This window comes from Carcharhinus amblyrhynchos, chromosome 7 (assembly GCF_965287045.1).
Source record: "Carcharhinus amblyrhynchos chromosome 7, sCarAmb.v2.hapA, whole genome shotgun sequence".
Classification (NCBI taxonomy): domain Eukaryota; kingdom Metazoa; phylum Chordata; class Chondrichthyes; order Carcharhiniformes; family Carcharhinidae; genus Carcharhinus; species Carcharhinus amblyrhynchos.
The window spans coordinates 127,351,452-127,376,074 of record NC_137330.1 but is presented as its reverse complement, the minus strand read 5'-3'; the positions used below and the strand labels follow the sequence as shown (position 1 = coordinate 127,376,074).

General features: G+C 45.9%; 1 protein-coding gene across 1 annotated transcript in view; it reads right to left on the bottom strand.

The window, feature by feature from the left end:
* LOC145345624 (dynein axonemal heavy chain 8-like) overlaps positions 1–24,623 on the bottom strand; it is a gene marked incomplete at its 3' end in the record, with an annotated part of 1,250,971 nt that overhangs the window by 813,007 nt on the left and 413,341 nt on the right. The window contains exon 17 of the mRNA XM_080193458.1: positions 10,694–10,829. Coding sequence (XP_080049584.1) covers positions 10,694–10,829 — 136 coding nt within the window. The remainder of the gene's footprint in view (positions 1–10,693; positions 10,830–24,623) is intronic.

Here is a 24,623-nt window from a genome sequence, read left to right as displayed (position 1 = left end):
TGTGGATCCAGAACTGGCTTGCCTGCGGACGACAGAGAGTGGTTGTGGATGGGTCATTTTCTGCATGGAGGTCGGTCACCAGTGGAGTGCCCCAGGGATCTGTTCTGCGACCCTTGCTGTTTGTCATTTTCATAAATGACCTGGATGAGGAAGTGGAGGGACGTGTTGGTGAGCTTGTCGATGACACGAACGTTGGTGGTGTTGTGGATAGTCTGGAGGGATGTCAGAAGTTGCAGCGAGACATAGATACGAAGCAAGACTGAGCGGAGAAGTGGCAGATGGACTTCAACGCAGATAAATGTGTAGTGTGGTCCATTTTGGCAGGTCCATTGAGATGAAGGAGTATAATATCAAGGGTAGGACTCTTAGCAGTGTAGAGGATCAGAAGCACCTTGGGGTCCGGGTCCATGGGACTCTTAAATCGGCCTCGCAGGTGGAGGATGTGGTCAAGAAGGCATATGGTGTACGAGCCTTCATTAATCAGGGATTGAGTTTAGGAGTCAGGAGATAAGACCCTTGTCAGACCCCACTTGGAGTACTGTGTGCAGTTCTGGTTGCCTCACTACAAGAAGGATGTGGAAGCTATTGAGATGGTGCAGAGGAGATTTACAAGGATGTTGCCTGGATTGGGAGGCATGCCTTCTGAGGATAGGTTGAGGGAGCTAGGTCTTTTCTACCTGGGGAGGCGAAGGATGAGAGGTGACCTGATAGAGGTTTATAAGATGTTGAGAGGTATAGATAGGGTGGATTCTCAGAGGCTATTTCCCAGGGCTGAAATGGTCACTACGAGAAGACACAGGTTTAAGGTGCTGGGAAGCAAGTACAGAGGAGATGTCAGGGGTAAGTTTTTCACTCAGAGGGTGGTGAGTGAGTGAAATCGGCTGCCGTCGGTGGTGGTGGAGGCGAACTCGCTAGGGTCTTTTAAGACCCAGCTTGCACGTGCAGCAGGTGGTCAGGAAGGCGAATGGGATGCTGGCCTTCATAGCGAGGGGGATTGAATATAAAAGTAGGGAGGTCTTGCTGCAGCTGTATAGGGCATTGGTGAGGCCGCAGCTGGAGTACTGTGTGCAGTTTTGGGCGCCGCACCTGCGCAAAGATATTTTGGCCTTGGAGGGAGTGCAGAGGAGGTTTACTAGGCTGATACCGGAGTTGAGGGGCTTGAGCTATGAGGAGAGGCTGAATAAACTGGGCTTGTACTCGTTAGAGTTTAGAAGAATGAGGGGAGATCTCATTGAGACGTATAAGATGATGAATGGGATGGATAGGATAGAGGTGGAGAGACTCTTCCCGCTCAAAAAAGACAGTAGGACTAGGGGGCACAGCCTCAAGATAAAAGGGGGGCGGTTTAGAACGGAGTTGAGGAGGAACTTCTTCACTCAAAGGGTGGTGAATCTCTGGAATTCTCTGCCCGTTGAAGTGGTGGAGGCTGCCTCGCTAAATATTTTTAAGACGCGGGTTGATGGGTTTTTCATAAGAGAGGGGATTAAGGGTTATGGGGAGAGGGCGGGAAAGTGGAACTGAGCAGCGACAGATCAGCCATGATCTTATTGAATGGCGGGGCAGGCTCGAAGGGCTAGATGGCCTACTCCTGCTCCTATTTCTTATGTTCTTATGGATGAGTACATGGGATTTAATGGGACTGAGGGTTATAGAAAGGCCTGGAAGGTAGGGATATGATTGGCAAAACTTGTGGGCCAAAGGACCTGTTTGTGCTGTATTATTCTATGTTCTATGTTCTATTTGACCATTCAGAGACAACAGGAAGGTAGATTCTATATCGAGGGTATTTCTTGGCCAAGATTTTCCTAAACTTGGTGGTATCAATTTTCAGTTAAATAGTTAAAGTTAACGTTCAGATAAAGTTAAAGTGTAGTTTAAAAGTTAAAGCTCAGTAAAGAGTTAATGAGTTGCAGCTGTTTATGTTTAAGTTGATACTAGAAGTGTTAAATAAAAAGTGATTGAATTACTGTCCTTGTTTGTCCCATTAAACTGGAACGCTTGGAAGGTGCTAGGCATGGTTAGTAAGTTTGCAGATGACACCGAGATTGGTGGCATAGTGGACAATGGAGAAGGTTATCTAGGATTGAAATCGGATGTTGATCAATTGGGCCAGTGAGTGGTTGTAGAGCGTTGTTTTTCAAACTGGAGACCTGTGACCAGCAGTGTGCCTCAGGGATCAGTGCTGGGTCCACTGTTATTTGTCATTTATATTAATGATTTAGTTGCGAATATAGGAGGCATGGTTAGTAAGCTTGCAGATGACACCAAGATTGGTGGCAAAGTGGACAGTGAAGAAGGTTGTCTCGGATTGCAATGGCATCTTGACCAATTGGGCCAGTGGGCTGACGAATGGCAGATGGAGTTTAATTTAGATAATTGCAAGTTGATGCATTTGGGTATACCGAATTAGGGCATGACTTACACAGTTAATGGTAGGGCGCTGGGGAGAGTTACAGAACAAAGAGATCTAGGGGTACAGGTTCATAGCTTCTTGAAAGTGGAGTCACGGGTGGACAGAGTGGTGAAGAAGGCATTCAGCATGCTTGGTTTCATTAGGCAAAACGCTGAATACAGGAGTTGGGACGTCTTGTTGAAGTTGTACAAGACATTGGTAACGCCACACTCGGAATACTGTATACAGTTCTGGTCACCCTATTACAGAAAGGATATTATTAAACTAGAAAGAGCGCAAAAGGGATTTACTAGGATGTTACCGGGACTTGATGGTTTGAGTTATAAGGAGAAGCTTGATAGATTGGGATTTATTTCTCTGGAGCGTAGAAGGCTGAGGGGTGACCTTAAAGAGGTCTACAAAATAATGGGGGACATAGATCAGATAGATAGTCAATATCTCTTCTCAAAGTTGGCTGAGTCTAAAACTAGAGGTCATGGGTTTAAGGTGAGAGGGGAGAGATACAAAAGTGTCCAGAGGGGTAATTCTTTCACACAGAGGGTGGTGAGTGTCTGGAACAAGCTGCCAGAGGTAGAAGTAGAGGCAGGTACAATTGTGTCTTTTAAAATGCATTTAGACAGTTACATGGGTAAGGTGCGTATAAAGGGATGTGGACCAATTGGGACTAGCTTAGGGGTTAAAAAAGGGGAGGCATGGACAAGTTGGGCTGAAGGGCCTGCTTCCACGCTGCAAACCTCTATGACTGTATGAATCTTTGAGGTCAGGGTCAAACTTGAATGCCTCAGACCTGGACTTCAGTCAGCTGTGGATATCCCTGTTCATTCATGGTTTCTGGTTGGGGAACACACAGATTTGCTTTTTTGGCATACAGTGTTCTAGCATTTACTAATGAAGTCTGTTACTGTAATGACATACTCATTGAGGTTTGTTGCTGAGTTTTCAAATATTGACCAGTGTACTGACTTGAAGCAGTCCCATACGAGATCATCCATTTCCTCAGACCAACATATCACAACTTTCTTTATCAGATTCTCCCACTTCAGTTTTTGCTTGAAAACCGAGAGCAGAAATATAGCCTTGTGGTCTGATTTTACCAAAATACGGACTAGCAATAGAGCGGTAGACATAATGGAAGTTTGAGTTGAACTGGTCGAGGATGTTTGGGCCTCTGGTGGAACAGGAGACATGCTGATAATATTTTGATCGGACACTCTTGAGCTTGGCCTCATTGAAGTCCCTGGCCATGATGAACAAGGCCTTGGAATATTTTGTCTCAAGGCTTTTTGTTGTGGCATATATTTCATCTAGTATGGTCTAAACATCCACATGAAGTGGGATGTAGATTGCTGTCACAGCAACAGGTGAACTCCTGCATAGGTAGTTGCTGCGGCATTTCAGCATCAAGTTCTCTAGGTCCGGGGAGCTGAAACCCATTGGTGTTGCCAAGTCTGAGCATCAAGAAGTTGATTAGAAGGCAGACCCCACCTCTCCAAGCCTTGAACATAAGAACATAAGAAATAGGAGCAGGAGTAGGCCATCTAGCCCTTCGAGTCTGCCCCGCCATTCAATAAGATCATGGCTGATCTGAAGTGGCTCAGTTCCACTTTCCCGCTTTCTCCCCATAACCCTTAATTCCCCTGTCTGTCAAAAACCTATTTACCCGTGTCTTAAATACATTTAGCGAGGTAGCCTCCACCACTTCAACAGGCAGAGAATTCCAGAGATTCACCACCCTTTGAGTGAAGAAGTTCTTCCTCAACTCCGTTCTAAACTGTCCCCCCCTCTTATCTTGAGGCTGTGCCCTCTAGTCCTGCTGTCCTTTCTGAGCAGGAAGAATCTCTCTACCTCTGCCCTATCCATCCCTTTCATTATCTTATACGTCTCTATAAGATCCCCCCTCATCCTTCGACACTCCAACGAGTACAGACCCAGTCTATTTAGTCTCTCTTCATAGTCTAACCCCCTCATCTCCGGTATTAGCCTAGTGAACCTCCTCTGCACTCCCTCCAAGGCCAAAATATCCTTGCGCAAGTGCGGCGACCAAAACTGCACACAGTGCTCCAGCTGCAGCCTCACCAGTGCCCTGTACAGTTGCAGCAAGACCTCCCTGCTTTTATATTCTATCCCCCTCGCTATAAAGGCCAGCATCTCATTCGCCTTCTTGATCACCTGCTGCACCTGCAGACTGGGTTTTTGCGACTCATGCACAAGGACCCCCAGGTCCCTCTGCACCGTAGCTTGCTGCAGCTTTTCGCCCTTTAAATAGTAATCCCTCCTACTATTATTTCTGCCAAAGTGGATAACCTCACACTTGCTAACATTATACTCCATCTGCCAGGTCCTTGCCCACTCGCTCAGCCTATCCAGATCCCTCTGCAGACTTTCCACACCCTCCGCACAATTTGCTTTTCCACTCATCTTTGTGTCATCAGCAAATTTCGTCACCCTACACTCAGCCCCCTCCTCCAGATCATCTATATAAATGGTAAATCGCTGAGGCCCCAGCATCGATCCCTGCGGCACTCCACTAGTCACCAACCGCCAATCAGAATAGCACCATTGATACCAACTCTCTGCCTCTTATTAGACAACCAATCCTCTATCCACGCTAACACCTTACCCCCAACTCCATGCCCCCTAACTTGAGACTGTTTTACAGTCCATTCAATGGAATGAGTAACTGTCTGGATGTAGGGCGCAGTCCAGTGAAGCAGGAGTGAGCCTTGTCTCCATGAAACAGAGCACACAACAGTCCCTCAGCTCCCTTTGAAAAGTAAGTTTAGTTTTAAGTTCATCTAGCTTGTTTTTAAGAGGTTGGACATTTGCCAGGAGTAGTTTGGGAAGAGGGACCTTGAGACACATTGTTTCAATTTCATCTGCACACCTGCACATTTCTCTCAAACCCTGGAGTGGCTGCTTCTGTTCGGGCCTGGGAATTGGTATGTGTAGTATGCGGTATCAAATTTGTAGATACATAGAACATAGAACATTACAGCACAGTACAGGCCCTTTGGCCCTCAATGTTGTGCCTACCAGGGGAACCAATCTAATGACCCTCTAACCTAAACTATTCCAATGTTATCCATATGCGTATCCACTGACCATTTGAACGCCCTTAAAGTTGGCGAGTCCTTGTTGATGTCATCATATAGTTGTTTCAGTGATTGCTCACCACGAGTCTAAAGGAAGAAAGTGTCATTGATATATCTAATGTATAGCATCGGTTGAAGGTCCTGTGCGGTGAAGAGGTCTTGTTTGAACCTGTGCATGAAGATGTTGACATATTGATACATCCAGTGAGGCTCTTCACTTTGGTTGGTGTGTGGATGGAGGATTTGTTGTCATGGGTGCTGTTTCTGCTTTGGCAAGTCAGGTCCTGGCGGTCAGGCATTGGGGGTCTCTGCCGGGCTGTGGTTTGACTTCGGAATGGTAGTCCCCAGGAGTTACGCTGCACTTTACGGTTCTTGCCCGGCTTTAGTCAGAAAGTTAGGCAAGCTAGGATCACCTGTATTTCAAGGAAAGATATTACGCGTGAAGTGGCAATCTGACTTGATTGCCAATCCACCAGATGTTATGGTCTCATTCGATTAAGAAAATTAGCTGCATCTCACATGATGAATCAAACACAAAAAGTACAGGTGGATTTGTGAACACCAAGAGCATGTGCCATATTTGAGCCTGAATACTAAATTAGATTTGTATCACAAAATACTGGATAGATTTTATTAATGTTAACAAATACAAATAATGTCAGGTAAAATAACCCGCACTACGAAATTTCCAGAACTCACGCCTGTCACATTAGTCCTAGCATCAAAAACTGCTCATTTGCAAAAGTTACTTCACAGTTTACCAGAATATAGTCCATTGTTTGCTGAAGCAGAGAGAGAGAGCTAAGATTTTACCTGTTAAAAACCTGTTTAAAATAAGTTTAAAGCACTTTACTCTTTGTAGAACTGTTTAAAGCATTTATTTATTGTATTTACTGCTTTAAGAATTCTGAAGGAGTGGTTAAAAGGCATTTGTGGACCAGCCTGCTTTAAATCAGCGCCAGATTTAAAAGGAGGCCTGGTGTAGACAGCGGGCAGCGTCTGAGCGGGCAGCGGAGTGAGTGGGAAGCAGAGTGAGTTAATAGGGCTTAATATCAAAAAGGGCTTGGAGGAAAAAGGCCAGGTGAGTTTGTTTGAAAAAACAAGGAAAAAAATTTTTTTTCAAAACTACTACAGCAGGAAACAAGGAAAAAAATTTTTTTCCCCATAAAAAATTACAGTGAATAATGGAGGGGCATGTGATGTGCGGTTTCTGTATGATGTGGGAACTGGTGGACCCCAGGGTCCTTCCCAGTGACCATGTCTGCAGTAAGTGCAGGTTGCTGGAGGAGCTCCAGCTCAAGGTGGATGAGCTGGCCTCTGAGCTACAGACACTGAGGCTCATCAGGGGGAGAGAGGGTGCCATTGTCAATGGGGTGCAAGTGACATCCACCCCTGCTAGACTGGCTAAATCTAAGGGTCAGGGACAAAAGGGGGCTGCTGGGAGGAGGAAGGGGGGTGAGGAGCGGAGGCCTCAGCCTCTTAATCTGCATAACAGGTTTGAGGTTCTTGCTTCCAGTCTGGAAGAGGACGAGGCAGGTGAGGTTGGTGAGCAAACTGCACACGGTACAGTGATGCAGCAGGACATAGGCAAAGAGAAGGGGAAAAGGAACGTAGTAGTGATTGGGGATAGTGGGGTGAAGGGTATTGACACTGTCCTTTGTCACAATGACAAAGTGCACAGAAGGGTGTGTTGTCTGCCTGGTGCTCGGGTACAGGATGTCGCAGCTGGGCTGCAGAGGAACCTGGAGTGGGAGGGTGAGAACCCGGTCGTTGTAGTACATGTGGGTGCCGGCGACGTAGGCAAAGTGCGGACTGAGGATCTGGGGAGGGAGTATGAAAAGCTGGGAATGGAATTAAAAAGTAGAACCGACAAGGTGGTCGTCTCTGGGCTACTGCCTGAACTGAGTGCAGACGGGCGTAGGGTTGACAGGATAAAGGAAGTGAATGGGTGGCTCAGGGATTGGTGTGGGAGGAATGGGTTCGAATTTATGGGGCATTGGCACCAGTATTGGGGTAGGTGGGACTTGTTCGGGCGGGATGGGGTGGGTCTGAACCGTGCTGGGACCAGAGTGTTGGCGAATCGAGTAAAGAGGACTGTAGACAGGGCTTTAAACTAATTAGGGGGGGGGAGGGTGCGAGGGTAGGTGACGCTACGAGGTCTAAAGTTAAGGATAGGGTACAGGTAAGGGAAGAGGCCGAGGATGTCCCAATTGGTGGCGTTACGGCAAATAGGGTCCAGGTGAAGGCTGGGATGAAAGCGCTTTATCTGAATGCACGAAGCATTCGGAATAAAGTGGATGAGCTGGTGGCGCAGATCGACACAAATGGATACGATCTGGTGGCCATTACAGAGACGTGGCTGCAAGGTGACAGGGACTGGGAGATGAATGTACAGGGCTATCAAGTGTTTAGGAAGGATAGGCAGGAGGAAAGAGGGGGTGGCGTAGCTCTGCTGATTAAGGATAGTATCAAGGTGGTAGCAAGGGATGATATCGGAGCCAAAGGGCAGAAAGTGGAATCGTTGTGGGTGGAGATTAGGAACAGCAAAGGGAGGAAGACGCTGGTGGGTGTCGTCTATAGGCCCCCGAATAATGATCTGGAGGTGGGGCGGGCTGTTAACGCGCAAATAAGTGCGACGTGCAGGAATGGGACGGCAGTAGTTATGGGAGATTTCAATCTGCATATTGATTGGTCGACCCATGTTGGACGAGGTGGGCTCGAGGAGGAGTTCTTGGAATGCTGCCGGGATAATTTCCTTGAACAGTGTGTGTTGGAGCCGACGAGGGAGCGAGCTATCTTGGATCTGGTGCTATGTAATGAGGCGGGTAGAATTAGGGACCTTGCGGTGAAGGATCCTCTTGGAGAGAGTGATCATTGCATGGTGGAGTTTCTGTTGCAGATGGAGGAGGAGAAAGTGGGTTCCCGGACACGCGTCCTTTGTTTGAATAGAGGGGAGTATGGTAGGATGAGAGAAGAATTGGCGAATGTGGACTGGGGGAGCGCGTTGGAAGGTAGGTCTGCTGAGGAGCAGTGGAGGATCTTTAAGGAGATCTTTCTTGGTGCTCAGCAGAAATTTATTCCGATGGTCAAAAAGGACAGTAGGAGGAGAGGTAATAAGCCGTGGATAACGAAGGAGGTGAAGGAAAGTGTTAAATTAAAAGCGGAGGAATTTAGAGTAGCTAAGAGCAGTGGGCGAGAAGAGGATTGGGAAAGGTTTAAATGTCAACAAAGATTGACAAAGAAGTTGATAAAGGAGGGTAGGAGAAGCTATGAAGCTGGGCTAGCGCTTAATATAAAAAAGGATAGCAAGAGTTTTTATAAATATATAAAAAGGAAGAGGCTGGCTAGGGTGAACGTTGGTCCTTTAGAGGATGAGAAAGGGGAGCTAGTGGTAGGGGATGGGGATATGGCTAAGGTATTGAATAACTTTTTTGTTTCTGTCTTCACGGAGGAGGACGTGAATAATTTGCCGGGTGTTAGCGATGGAAAGGTGGTAGGACTGGAGGGTCTTAATGACATTACTGTTACTAGAGAGGTGGTGCTCGACAGACTGGAGGGGCTGATTGTGGACAAGTCCCCAGGACCGGATGGAATGCATCCGAGGGTTCTGAAAGAAATGGCAGAGGTTATAGTGGATGCCTTGGTGGTTATTTTCCAGACGTCGCTGGATTCCGGGGAAGTGCCGGAAGATTGGAAAACGGCTAATGTTACACCGTTGTTTAAGAAGGGTGCCAGGCAAAAGGCGGGGAATTATAGGCCGGTTAGTTTAACGTCTGTGGTAGGTAAAATGTTAGAATCCGTCATTAAGGAGGAAATTGCGAGGCATCTTGAAGGGAATTGCTTGATAGGGCAGACGCAACACGGTTTCATTAAAGGGAAGTCGTGTCTGACAAATTTACTGGAGTTCTATGAGGATGTGTCTAGGGCAGTGGATAGAGGAGAGCCGGTGGATGTGGTCTTTCTGGATTTTCAGAAGGCGTTTGACAAGGTACCTCACAAGAGGTTATTGCAGAAGGTCAGGGGACATGGGGGTAGGGTGTTAGCGTGGATAGAGGATTGGTTGTCAAATAGGAGGCAGAGAGTGGGGGTCAATGGGTGCTATTCGGATTGGCGGTTGGTGACTAGTGGGGTGCCCCAGGGGTCGGTGCTGGGGCCTCAGCTATTTACCATTTATATAGACGATCTGGAGGAGGGAACCGAGTGCAGGGTGTCGAAATTTGCTGATGACACCAAGATTGGGGGAAAGGCAAATTGTGCGGAGGGTGTGGAGAGTCTGCAGAAGGATCTAGATAGGCTGGGTGAATGGGCCAGGAAATGGCAAATGGAATTTAATGTTGGCAAGTGTGAGGTGGTCCACTTTGGTAGGAAGAATGGTAGGAAGGACTATTACTTACGTGGCGAAAAACTGCAGCAGGCGACGGTGCAGAGGGACCTCGGGGTCCTTGTGCATGAGTCGCAAAAACCCAGCTTGCAGGTGCAGCAGGTGGTCAGGAAGGCGAATGGGATGCTGGCCTTCATCGCGAGGGGGATTGAATATAAAAGTAGGGAGGTCTTGCTGCAGCTGTATAGGGCATTGGTGAGGCCGCAGCTGGAGTACTGTGTGCAGTTTTGGGCGCCGCACCTGCGCAAGGATATTTTGGCCCTGGAGGGAGTGCAGAGGAGGTTTACTAGGCTGATACCGGAGTTGAGGGGGTTGAGCTATGAGGAGAGGCTGAATAAACTAGGCTTGTACTCGTTAGAGTTTAGAAGAATGAGGGGAGATCTCATTGAGACGTATAAGATGATGAATGGGATGGATAGGATAGAGGTGGAGAGACTCTTCCCGCTCAAAAAAGACAGTAGGACTAGGGGGCACAGCCTCAAGATAAAGGGGAGGCGGTTTAGAACGGAGTTGAGGAGGAACTTCTTCACTCAAAGGGTGGTGAATCTCTGGAATTCTCTGCCCGTTGAAGTGGTGGAGGCTGCCTCGCTAAATATTTTTAAGAAGCGGGTTGATGGGTTCTTGATAAGAGAGGGGATTAAGGGTTATGGGGAGAGGGCGGGAAAGTGGAACTGAGCCACGACAGATCAGCCATGATCTTATTGAATGGCGGGGCAGGCTCGAAGGGCTAGATGGCCTACTCCTGCTCCTATTTCTTATGTTCTTATGTTAGTAGCATCTTTTTGTTAAAATTAATCATGTACTTACAGTATTGCATAGCTGAGATTTCTTTTGTCCATGCCTTATGATGCATCACTTCAAATTTTACCAGTACATAAGCGACTTTGTTGTACATTCGCACAATGGATATTCCTTGTGGACTTTTTAGAATGTCAGAATTTTTCTGAAAATAAAAAAAACTTAAAGGTAGCTGCAGCTGACATCAGTCTTCTGCTTTTCACATATGCAAAAACACTTCCATGTGTATATTTTGTCACCCAGACACAACCATACAAAATAAAACTTAAAACATAACAAATATACAAAACATGATGGTAAGGTACTCTTAAGCGTCTTCTAAAATGGAAAGACCAAGGCCGGGATTCTCCCAAAAAAATTCTAAGTCCACAATTCACATGAGAAGGGGAGTAACTCCCGTTGGTTTTTTTAAGTGGGATTTTCAGAATGAATCTCCCACGCTCTGAGCACTGCAGAGTGTCCTAGCGAGATTCACTCTGAAATTCAGGGGGCGAGGCCTATTCCCGCTTGAGAGGCCAGCAGCGTAGCGCTGAGTGGGCTACTGTGCATGTGCCAATCTGTGCCTGCGCAGTGGCCCCGCATTGCTGGTCTCCCAATTGCTGGCCAACCCGATCCTGGTCAGCCCTGTGACCCTCCATCCTCCCCATCACTGACCTACTGAATCAGCCTCCTGGACTTCTCTAGGTGTGATGATGTCAGTCAGGTTAATGACGTTGGCCTGCTAGAGTATGAACTCCCTGATGAGTCCTAATTGATGGTCCAGTCAGGAAGCCTCATTCTCCCTATTTAAAGCAGGCATGTCAGTCTCTTTGTCTGCTGAGGCAGGAAGCAAGAGGGAGATAAAGCTCTGTTGTATGATATTCTTGTAAATGAAAGAAACACTGGTGACGAGACCTTCACCTCCATGGAGTTATTTCAGTGGCGATGAGGAAAAATGACTAACCTGAAAGAACTTGCTTAACCACTATACATATTGAGGGTAAGCCATTGTTGGAGAAACATGCCACTTTTTGGGAAGTTGGACTGTTTTGACCCCACAGTGGAGGACTCGGCCCAATATGTAGAAATAATGACGTATTTCTTCAGGGCAAACAATATTGTCTCAGATGAGAAGCAAAAGGCTAACCTGCTGACTGCTTGTGGACCAGCAGCTTTTGCTATTGTGCGCAGTTTAACTTGCCTGCAGACAGTGGACACAAAATCCTTCTAGGAGTTGTCAGACTTAGTACAAGAATATTACGACCCTGAGCCATCTGATTCTGCGAAGCTACCCGTTTTACTCCACATTCTGAGAAGTGAGGGAGTCAATCACCAGTTTTCTGACAAGATTAAGATGTTTGGCAGAGGCTTGTGAATTCGGGTTGACATTAAATGAGACACTCCAAGACCAGTTGGTGTGCAGAATCAATGATATGCCTGTGTAGAAATGCATGTTGGTGGACGCCCAGCTGGATTGTAAACAGGCATTACAGCTGGCTTTGTCTTTAGAAAAAGTGGCAAGCGGAGCACATGAGCGACAGGGTATCCCCATGGAGGTGGAACTCAATACTAGTGCTACTACCACTACAGGGCAGACTACTATATAGCAGTCCTTCAGAAGGATTCGGATATGAGGGAGCCCAGGTCCGCCTAAAGAACCACCCCTAGACAAGGCTGGATTAAGCCCAGAGTGACAACAGTCCCTGCAGAGCTCCGCCCAACACGACATTACAATGGTTGCCAGTGTCAGGAGGAGTAGAAGAAAGGCAAGGTTCCGAAACCAACATTTCCAAGAAGAACACATCGGCCAAGGGACAGGAGAATGCACAACCTGGAAGCTCTCCAATGAGGAACAGCTACTTTGCATAACGATGACAAAATCAGAACCCATCAAATTGTCAGTGAGACTGAATGGATGTCCAATTTTAATGGAGGTTGACACAGGCACAGTCGTACCAATTACAGGGAAACAGTGTTTAACAAGATACGCACTGGACTCCAATCCTTAGCCCTGACCAAGACTTTGGCAAAGCTGAGGATTTATACAGGGGAACAACTGAAAGTGATGGATACAACTCATGTGCTACGGGAAACAACTAGTTAGGCTACCACTGATAGCAGTGAAAGTTTCAGGACTGAGCCTATTAAGGTGAAATTGGTTAAAAAGATCCAGCTGGATTGGGCAAATATATGGAAAATGGTCACCCGAGTGAAGTTGTGAGCAAGTATTGGAGGTTTTTCGGGAAGACCTTGGAACAATCAAAGGAGTTAAAAGAAAATTGCATGTCAACCAGGAGGCAGTCCCAAAGTTTTGCAAAGCCCTACCAGGTACCATTTGCGTTAAGGGAAAAGGTTGACACAACTGAAAAGATTGCAGCACGAAGAAATAATAAAACTGGTCCAGTTTTCAGATAGACAGCACCCGTGGTACCTATGTTGAAGCCGGACGGCTTGGTGCATTTTTGTAGCGATTTCAAATAGATGATAAATCATTACACTCGGCTGGATAAATACCCAATCCCACGGATCGAGGATCTTTATGCAAAGTGAGCAGGGGGACTCCTAGTTACAAAACTGGACATGAACCAGGCATACCCACCACTACAGCTGGATGAAGATTAGCAAAAATTTGCTACAATAAACACGCTGAAAGGCCTCTTCCAGTATAAAAGATTACCATTCTGGGTATCATCAGCTTGTGCCATATTCCAGAGAACCATGGAAAGCATCCTACAGGGATGACTACAGGTTGCCATTTAACTGGACGATAAGAACATAAGAACATAAGAAATAGGAGAAGGAGTAGGCCATCTAGCCCTATGTTCTATGTTCTATGTTCTAAGAAGGGGCTGAAGGGTGGGTTAGAAAATTTGCTGATGACACCAAGATTGGAGTAGTGGATGACGTAGAGAGCTGTTGTAGGCTGCAAAGAGACATTGATAAGATGCAAAGCTGGGCAGAAAAGTGGTAGATGGAGTTCAACCCTGATAAGTGCGAGGTGATTCATTTTGCTAGGACAAACTTGAATGTGGATTACAGGGTCAACGGCATAGTTCTGAGGAATGTGGAGGAACAGAAAGATCTTGGGGTTCATATCCACAGATCTCTGAAGGTTGCCACTCAAGTGGATAAAGCCGTGAAGAAGACTTATAGTGTGTTCACATTTATTAACAGGGGGTTTGAGTTTAGGAGTCGTGGGGTTATGCTGCAACTATATGGGACCTTGGTGAGACCTCATTTGGAATATTGTGTGCAGTTCTGGTCACCTCACTACAAGAAGGATGTTGAAGCATTGGAGAGAGGATGGAGGAGATTTACCAGGATGCTGCCTGGTTTGGAGGGTAGGTCTTATGAGAAAAGGTTGAAGGAGCTGGGGCTTTTCACTTTGGAGGGGAACAGGATGAGAGGTGACGTAATAGAGGTTTATAAGATGATCGGGGGACAGATAGAGTGGACGTTCAGACACTATTTCCTCAGGTGGATGTAACTGTTACTAGGGGGCATAACTATAAGGTTCATGGTGGGAGATATAGGAGGGATGTCTGAGGTAGGTTCTTTACTCAGTGGTTGGAGTGTGGAATGGACTGCCTCCTGTGATAATGGAGTCGGACACTTTAGGAACTTTCCAATGGTTATTGGATAGGCACTTGGAGCACACCAGAATGATAGGGAGTAGGATAGCTTGATCTTGGTTTTGGACAAAGCTTGGCACAACATTGAGGGCCCAAGGGCCTGTATTGTGCTGTAATGTTCTATGTTCAAAATGCATTACCTTCCATTTGTCCGATTTTAAACTCCATCTGCCATCTCTCCGCCCAAGTCTCCAGCTGATCTATATCCTGCTGTATCCTCTGATGTTCACGTCACTACCTGCAAATCCACCAACCTTTGTCATCTTCAAATTTACTAATCAAACCAGTTACATTTTCCTCAATCATTTATATATATCACAAACAGCAAAAGTCCCAGCACCGATCCCTGAGGATTGCCACATGTCACAACCCTCCAGAAATGCACTCTTCCACTGCTACCCTCTGTCTTCTACGACTGACATCTTCTCCAGAGTCTTAAACATGTGATTGATGAAGACAATCATCTCGCCAAGGCCATCCCCATAAACCAACTTCTTGCCTTCAAACAACTGCACAACCTCAAACAGACCACTGTCCACAGCAAACTACCCAGCCTTCAGGAAAACTGACCACAACACCACACAACCCTGCCACAGCAACCTCTGCAAGATGTGCCAGATCATTGACATGGATGCCATCATTTCACGTGAGAACACCATCCACCAGGTACACGGTACATACTCTTACAACTCAGCCAATGTTGTCTAAATGATACGCTGCAGGAAAGGATGTCCCGAGGCATGGTACATTGGGAACACCATGCAGACAATGGATGAATGAGCACTGCTCGACAATCACCAGGCAGGAGCGTTCTCTTCCTGTTGGGGAATACTTCAGCAGTCATGGGTATTCGGCTGATCTTTGGGTAAGCATCCTCCAAGATGGCCTTCACAACACATGGCAGCAGAGTTGCTGAGCAGAGAGTGATAGCCAAGTTCTGCACACATGAGGGTGGCCTCAACTGGGATCTTGGGTTCGTGTCACACTATCTGTAACCCTCATGACTTGTCTGGGCTTGCAAAATGTCACTAACTGTCCTGGCTGGAGACAATACACATTTCTTTAACCTGTGCTTAACCCACATCTCCACTCTGATGTGACTAAGACATGATTACCTGTAAAGACTTGCATTCCAACCATTATTTTGCAAAACAAATTTGTCTTTTATATGCCCTGTTTATGAACTGAACTCCCACTCACCTGATGAAGGGACAGCACTCCAAAAGCTAGTGGATTGTGCTACCAAATTAACCTGTTGGACTTTAACCTGGTGTGAGACTTCTTTCTATGACCGAGCCAGTTCAGTATCCACTTGCCAGCTCACCTCAGATCCCATGCGACTTTACCTTCTGCACCAGTCTGCCATGACAGACCTCGTCAAAGGCCTCACTGAAGTCCATGTAAACAATATCCACTGCCCTACCCTCAATCATCTTTGTAACTTCCTCAAAAAAACTTGATCAAGTTAGTGAGGCATAACCTCCCCTTTACAAAACCATGTTGTCTTTCGCTAATACGTCCACTTACTTCCAAGTGGGGGTAAATCTTGTCTCGAAGAATCCTCTCCAATAATTTCCCTACCAATAATGTAAGGCTAACTGGTCTGTAATTAACTGAATTATTTTTGCTACGCATCTTAAAGGAACAACAATGGCTATTCTCCAATCCTCTGGACCTCCCCTGTAGCCAGTGAGGATACAAAGATTTCTCTCAAGGCCCCAGCAATTTCATCCCTTGCCCCCCTCAGTATTCTGGGGAATATCCCATCATGCCTTGGGGTCTACCCTAATGTTTCTCAAGAACATCAATATCTGCTCCTTTATGATCTCAACAGGATCAAACTATCCACACATCCTTTCCCAGAATTGAAGTCCTTCTCTGGTGAATACTGATGCAAAGTACTGATTAAATACTTTGTCCATTTCCTCTAGCTCCACGCATAGATTCCCTCCCTTGTCCTTCAGTGGGCCAACCCTCTTACTCTTTATATATGTGTCAAAAGCCTTGGGGTTTTTTTTAAAATCCTGCTGGCCAGTGACTTTTCATGACCCCTTTTTAGACCTCTTTACTCCTTGCTTAAATTTCTTTCTACTTTCTACTTTCCTCGTATTCCACATTTGCTTAGTGTTCCCAGTTCCCTAGGTTTGACAAAAGCTTCCTTTTTCTGTTTGACTAGGCTCATAATATCTCTCATCATCCAAGGTTCCCAAAACTTGCCATCCTTATCCTTCATCCTTACAGGAATGTGCCTGAATTCCAATCAACTTACACTTGAAAGCCTCCCACATGCCAGATGTTGATTTGCCCTCAAACATCTGCCCCCAATCTACATTCTTCACTTCCTGCCTAATATTGTTATAATTAGCCTTCTCCCAATTTAGCACCATCACTTAAGGACTACACTTATCATTATCCATCAATACCCTAAAGCTTACTGAATTGTGGTCACTGTTCATAAACTGTTCCCCTACTGAAACATCGACCACCTGGCTGGGCTCATTCCCCAGTACCGGGTCCAGTACAACCCCTTCTCTCATTGGACTATCTACATACTGTTTCAAAAGCCCTCCCGGATGCTCCTTACAAATTCTGCCCCGTCCACACCCTTAGCACTACGTGAGTCCCAATCAATATAGGGAAGTTAAAATCTTCCCATCAAAATAACCCTGTTACTTTAACACCTTGCCAAAATCTGCCGACATATTTGTTCGTTTATCTCCTGTTAATTGTTGTGCAGCCTACAGTAAACCCCCAACATTGTGACTACACCCTTCCAAGTCCTGTGCTTTACTCATATTACCTCACTATATGAGCCTCCAAGGTGTCCTCCCACAGTACAACTGTGATACCTTCCTCAACTAGAGTGCAACTCCCCCACCCCTTTTGCATCGCCCTCTATCCCACTTGAAACAACTGTATCCTGGAATATTAAGCCGCTAACTCTGTCCTTCCCTTAAGCATGTCTCTGTAATGGCAACAACATCATAGTTCCAAGTACCAATCCAAGTTCCAAGTTCATCTGCCTCACCTTGAAACAAATGTGCATCAGTCCACCTGACCCTCTTTGATTAGCAACCACACCCTGCCTGCTCTTTCTGAGTCTTACTGGCCCTATACTCTCATTCCCCTTCAGTTAATTCACTTTTGGTTCCCACCTCCCTGCCAAACCAGTTTAAATTGTCCTGTGTGATACTCGCGAACCTCCCTGCCAGAATATTTGTCCTTCCAGTTTACATGCAACCTGTCCTTTTTGTACAGGTCCCACCTGCCCCAGAAGAGATCCCAATGGTCCAGATATCTGAAATCCTCCCTCTTACACTGGCTGCTTAGCCACGTGTTGAGCTGCACTATCATTCTATTTCTAGCCTCACTGGTACGTGGCACAGAGAGATTACAACTCTATAGGTCCTGATTTTTAACTTGCTACTTAACTCCCTAAGCTGCTGCTGCAGGACCTCATCACTCTTCCTATGTATGTTGTTGGTATGAATATGTACCACAACCTCTGGCTGTTCGTTCTCTCCCTTCAGAATGCTTTCTGGCCATTCAAAGACATCCTGGCACCAGGGAGGCAACATACCATCCTCAAGTCTCTTTCGCATCCACAGAAGCACCTATCTGCAACCCTAACTATAAAGTCCCCTATCACTGTTGCTCCAGTGCTCTTTGTCCCTACCAGCCATGATGCCTCTGCTCTGGCTGCTACTGCTGTTTTTCCCTGATAGGCTATTTCCCCCAACAGTATCCAAAATGCTATACTTGTTAGAGATGGGGATGACCACAATGGATTCCTGGACTGACTGCCTCTTCTAGTAGTCACCCATCTATCTGCGTGCACCTTGGGTGTGACCACGTCTCTAAGGCTTCTATCTATAACGCTTTCTGCCACCTTCATCCCCTAAGTGCATCCATGCTGTTCAAATCTATCCATGAAGGCTGTAAGGAGCTGCAGTTGGGTGCACTTTCCTGTAGATGTAGTCATCCGAGACACTGGAAACATCATGGATCTCCCACATCTCAAGTGCAGCGCTTAGCTCTGCTGGCTGACATTTCTAGCACCAAATACATTATTTAAGGAAATTTATAAAACTCTTAGCTTCACTTTTACCTTCTCACAGTGGCCTTTTCTTTTGGTTAGAGGATGAGGGAGGGAAATGCCAATATAGTGTTTCTGGCTTACTGCTCCTTGACACCAGATCTTACGCTTCCCACTTCTTAGTAGATGTAGCTGGGCCAACTTCTCCCAGAAAGCACCAGTGAAGTCCCTCAGCCGCCTCTACTGGATGCTTTAACTCCTCTTTGTCACTGGAGGTGTTCTTCCATTTCCCACTTCTCAGTTGCTGCGCTGACTTCTCCCAGAATGCACCAGTGAAGTCCCTCAGCTGCCTCTACCTCTATCTTCTATGTTTCTATAACCGGGGTTTGAATCCAGTCATGATAAATGGTGGAATTTGAATTCAATAAAAAAACCTGGAATTAAGGATCTACTGATGACCATGAAACCATTGTTGATTATCAGAAAAAAAATCAGGTTCTTTCCTTGAGTGAAGGAAATCTGCCCTTCCCTGGTCTGGCCTACATGTCACTCCAGACTCAGAGCAATGATTGATACTCAACAGCCTTCTGAAATGGCCTAGTAAGCCACTCAGTTTAAGGGCAATTAAGGATGGGTAACAAATGCTGGCCAGTCAATGAGACTTATGTCCATTGAACAAATAAAAAAAAGCTCCTGCCTCCACTTCATTTGCATCAGCACTACCTGGTGTCACCAGATAGTGACCTAGAAGCCTCTTTGCTAATATTGCTCATCGAGTTGTGTGTCTCTGCACTGGTGGATGGTGTGGATGATGCCTGTGACACCCGATTAGTGCATTCCTCAGAGCTCCAAAGTGTTGCTGGGAATTGCAGGGTGGCACACGATGCCCGCCTCTCCTTCATTGCGTCCAGAAGCCTTGTCAACTCAATCTCCAGGAAGCATGGAGTAGCTCTCAATAGTGCCATCCACCTGGCTAGACTAGCTGTAAGTGTAGAAGGACTGTTTAAATGCAGCTGCCCGCTGTTAACAGCGTACAGCTAAGCCATAGGTTTGGTGAATAACACATCACTGGACTCAAAATTAACGTAATTCATATGGGGGTTCTGCGGAGGGTGTGGAGAGTCTGCAGAAGGATCTAGATAGGCTGGGCAAATGGGCCAGGAAATGGCAAATGGAATTTAATGTTGGCAAGTGTGAGGTGGTCCACTTTGGTAGGAATAATGGTAGGAAGGACTATTACTTACGTGGCGAAAAACTACAGCAGGCGATGGTGCAGAGGGACCTCGGGGTCCTTGTGCATGAGTCGCAAAAACCCAGCTTGCAGGTGCAGCAGGTGGTCAGGAAGGCGAATGGGATGCTGGCCTTCATAGCGAGGGGGATTGAATATAAAAGTAGGGAGGTCTTGCTGCAGCTGTATAGGGCATTGGTGAGGCCGCAGCTGGAGTACTGTGCGCAGTTTTGGGCGCCGCACCTGCGCAAAGATATTTTGGCCTTGGAGGGAGTGCAGAGGAGGTTTACTAGGCTGATACCGGAGTTGAGGGGGTTGAGCTATGAGGAGAGGCTGAATAAACTAGGCTTGTACTCGTTGGAGTTTAGAAGAATGAGGGGAGATCTCATTGAGACGTATAAGATGATGAATGGGATGGATAGGATAGAGGTGGAGAGACTCTTCCCGCTTAAAAAAGACAGTAGGACTAGGGGGCACAGCCTCAAGATAAAGGGGGGGCGGTTTAGAACGGAGTTGAGGAGGAACTTCTTCACTCAAAGGGTGGTGAATCTCTGGAATTCTCTGCCCGTTGAAGTGGTGGAGGCTGCCTCGCTAAATATTTTTAAGACGCGGGTTGATGGGTTTTTGATAAGAGAGGGGATTAAGGGTTATGGGGAGAGGGCGGGAAGGTGGAACTGAGCCACGACAGATCAGCCATGATCTTATTGAATGGCGGGGCAGGCTCGAAGGGCTAGATGGCCTACTCCTGCTCCTATTTCTTATGTTCTTATGTTCATTGCACTAAATGCGAGAAGACTGTGACCAGATTCATGCCAGAGCAGCTGACTGGTTTTCTCATCTGAATTGACACTTATGACCCTTGGGAATGAGTGACTATAACATGATTTTTTTTTATCAAGATGGAGAGTGAAGTAATTGATTGGGAACTAGGGTGCTGAATCTTAATAATGGAAACTATGAGGATATGAGGCGTGATAGATTGGGAAGAGTTGGCCTTGATAGATTGGGGGGTTAGAGCAGGACGTAAGAGAGGAGGGGGAGTTGCACTTTTAATTAGGGAAAACATCACAGCAATACTGAGATGGGATATATCCAAGAGTTCGGCTACTGAGTCTATATGGGTGGAACTGAGAAATAAGGGGAAATCACTTTGATATGGTTGTACTATAGGCCCCCAAATAGTCAGCAGGAAATTGAGGAACAAATATGTAAGGAGCTTGAAGGAAAATAGGATGGTAACAGTAGAGGATTTTAACTTTCCCAACATTGACTGGGACAGACATAGTTGTAGAGGGTTGGATAGAGAAAAAATTGTTGAATATATTCAGGAGGAATTTCTATTCAGTATGTGGATGGCCTGACTAGGGAGGGGGCAAAACTTGACCTCCTCTTGGGAAATAAGGAAGGATAGGTGACAATAGATGAGGGAACACTTTGGGACCAGTGCCCATAATTCTAGTAGTTTTAAGATAGCTTTGGAGAATGATAGGTCTGGCCGAAAAGTTAAAATTCTAAATTGGGGTATAGCCAATTTTGATGGTACCAGGCAGGGAGTTTCAAAAGTTAATTGGGGGTGTCTGTGGGAAGGCAAAGGGACATTTGGTAAGTGGGAGGCTTTCAAAAGTGTGTTAATCAGGTTCAAGGTAAGCATATTCCTCTTAGGGTGAAGGGCAAGGCTGGTAAAAGTAGGGAACTATGGATGACTTGGGATATTGAGGCCCTGGTCAAGAAGAAGAAGAAGGCACATGATATGCATTGGCAGCTGGGATCAAGTGAATCCCTTGAAGAGTAAAGGGGAAGTAGGAGTAGAATTAAGAGAGAAATCAGGAGAGCAAAAAGAAGACATGAGATTGTTTTGGCAGATAAGGCAAAGGAGAATCCAAAGAGTTTCTACAAATACATAAAGGCCAAAGGAGTAACTAGGGAGAAAGTAGGGCCACTTAAGGATCAACAAGGTCATCTGTTTGGAACCACAAGAGATGGGTGAGATCCTATATGAATATTTCTCATCAGTATTTATCATTGAGAAAAGCATGGATGTTAGGGAACTTGGGGAAATAAATAGTGATATTTATAGTGATATTTGACATAGCTTTAAATTAAGGGGTGGTAATTATAGGATGGATGTCAGAGGTAGGTTCTTTACTCAGAGGGTAGTAAGGGCGTGGAATGCCCTGCCTGCAGCAGTTGTGGACTCGCCAACTTTAAGGGCGTTCAAATGGTCAGTGGATAGGCACATGGATAACATTGGAATAGCTTAGGTTAGAGGGTCATTAGATTGGTTCCACTGGTCGGCACAACATCGAGGGCCGTAAGGCCTGTACTGCGCTGTAATGTTCTATGTTCTATGATGTCTTGAGGGGTGTATATATAACAGAGAAGGAGGTGCTCAAAGTCTTAATGCGTATCAAAGTAGATAAATCTCTGGGATCTGATGAAATGTATTCCAGGACATTGTGGGAGGCTGGGGAGGAAATTGTGAGTCCCCCAGCAAAGACATTTGAATCATCGACAGTCATAGGTGAGGTGCCTGAAGATTGGAGGGTGGCAAATGTTGTGCCTCTGTTAAAAAGGGCTGCAAGGAAAAGCCTAGGAATTAAAGGCCAGTGAGCCTCATATCTGTGGTGGGTAGGTTGTTGGAAAGTATTTTGAGAGATAGGATCTACAAGCATTTAAAGTTCCAAGGGTTGATTCGGAACAGGCAGCATGGCTTTATGAATTGAAAATCACGTCTCATAAACTTGAGTTTTTTGAAGAATAAACCAAAAAGGTAGATGAGGCAGTGCAGTTGGAGTTGTCTACATGGGCTTTAGCAAGGCTTTGACAAGGTACTACGTGGTAAGTTGTTGCAGAAGATTAAATCTCACGGGATCCAGGGTGAGGTATCTAAATGGATACAAAATTGGCTTGATGTCAGCAGTTAGATGGTAGTTGTAGAGGGTTGTTTCTCAAACTAGAGGCCTGTGACCAGCGATGTGTCTCAGGGATCGGTACTGGGTCTACTATTATTTGTCACTTATATTAAAGATTTGGATGAGAATGTATGTTTGCAGATGACACCAACAAGACTGGTGGCATAGTGGACAGTGAAGGAGGTTATTTAGGATTGCACCGGGATCTTGATCAATTGGGCCAGTGGGCTGACGAATGGCAGATGGCGTATAATTCAGATAAATGCAAGGTGATGCATTTTGGTTGGTTGAACCAGGGCACGACTTACTTAGTTAACGGTAGGGCATTGGGGAGAGTTCCAGAGCAAAGAGATCTAGAGGTACAAGTTCATAGCTCCTTGATAGTGGTGTCGCAGGTGGACAGAGTAGTGAAGAAGGCATCCAGCATGCTTGGTTTCATTGGTCAGAACATTAAATACAGAAGTTGGGATGTCTTGTTAAAGTTGTACAAGGCATTGGTAAGGCCACACTTGGAATACTATGTGCAATTCTGGTCATTCTATTATAGAAAGGATATTATTAAACTAGAAAAGGAACAGAAGAGACTTACTAGGATGCTACTGGGGCTTGATGGATTGAGTTATAAGGAGAGAGAGAGAGAGAGAGAGACATTACAGCACTGAAAGAGGCCATTCAGCCCAATGTGTCTGTGCTGGCTGAAAGAACTAGCCACCCGATCTAATCCCATCTTTCATAAAAAGCATTCTTTCTGGTTGTATCAGGGCTTGGTATGGCTTCTGCTCTGCCCACTACAGCAAAAAACTACAAAAGCTCCTGAATGTAGCCCAGTCCATCATGCAAACCAGCCTCCCATCCACTGACTGTCTACACTTCCCACTGCCTTGGCAAAGCAGCCAGCATAATTAAGGACACCCACGCACCCTGGACATTCTCTCTTCCACCTTCTTCCATCAGGAAAACGATACAAAAGTCTGAGGTCACATACCAATCGACTCAAGAACAGCTTCTTCACCAGGCCGATACCGGAGATGAGGGGGTTAGCTTATGAGGAGAGATTAAATAGACTGGGCCTGTACTCGTTGGAGTTTAGAAGGCTGATGGGGGATCTTATAGAGACTTATGAGATAATGAAGGGGCTAGACAGGGTAGAGGTAGAGAGATTCTTTCCACTTAGAAAGGAAACCAGAGCTAGAGGGCGTAGCCTCAAAATAAGGGGGGGACAGTTTAGAACAGAGGAGGAACTACTCAATGGTGAATCTCTGGGGTCCTTAATTATGCTGGCTGCTTTTCCGAGGTAGCCAGCATAATCAGAAATAGCACTCTCGCCTCTGAGTGAGGTGGTCCTGGGTTCAAGCCTCACTCTAGAGACTTCAGCACGTAATCTCAGTTGAAACTTCTGTGCAGTACGGAAGGAGTTGTTAAACACAGTCCCTGTCTACCATCTGGGATAGGCATAAAATATCCCATGGCACTTTACAAAGAAGAGCAGAGGAGTTTGCTCCAGTGTGACAGTCAGTATTGATCCCTCAAATATCATCACCAGAACAGTCCAAAGATGTACAGGTTAGATGGATTGGCCATGCTAAATTCGTGAGAGGTTGGATAGCCTGGGACTTTTTTCTCTGGAACATAGAAGGCTGAGGAGTGATCTAATAGAAGTCTATAAAATAATAAGGAGCATAGATCAGCGAGATAGTCAACATCTTTTCCCAAAGGTAGAGGAGACTAAAACTAGGGGCATAGGTTTAGGGTGAGAGGGAAGAAATACAAAAGTATCCAGTAGGGCAATTTTTTCACACAGGGTGGTGAGTGTCTGGAACAAACTGCCAGAGGTACTGGTAAAGATGGGTCCAATTTTGTCTTTTAAAAAGCATTTAGACAGTTACATAGGTAAGACGGGTATAGAGAGATATGGGCCAAATGTGGGTAATTGGGACCAGCTTAGGGCTTTTTAAAAAAACGGCAGCGTGGACAATTTGGGCTTAAGGGCCTGTTTCCATGTTGTAAACCTCTATGATTCTGCGGCTCTGAGTTACTTCAAGGGATGACAGTGGACAGGCAATGACAAACATTCAAGGAGCACATTGAGGAACTGCAGTAGTTGTTTACTCCTGTCTGTCACAAAATCAAAATGGGTCAGAGAACCAATCCA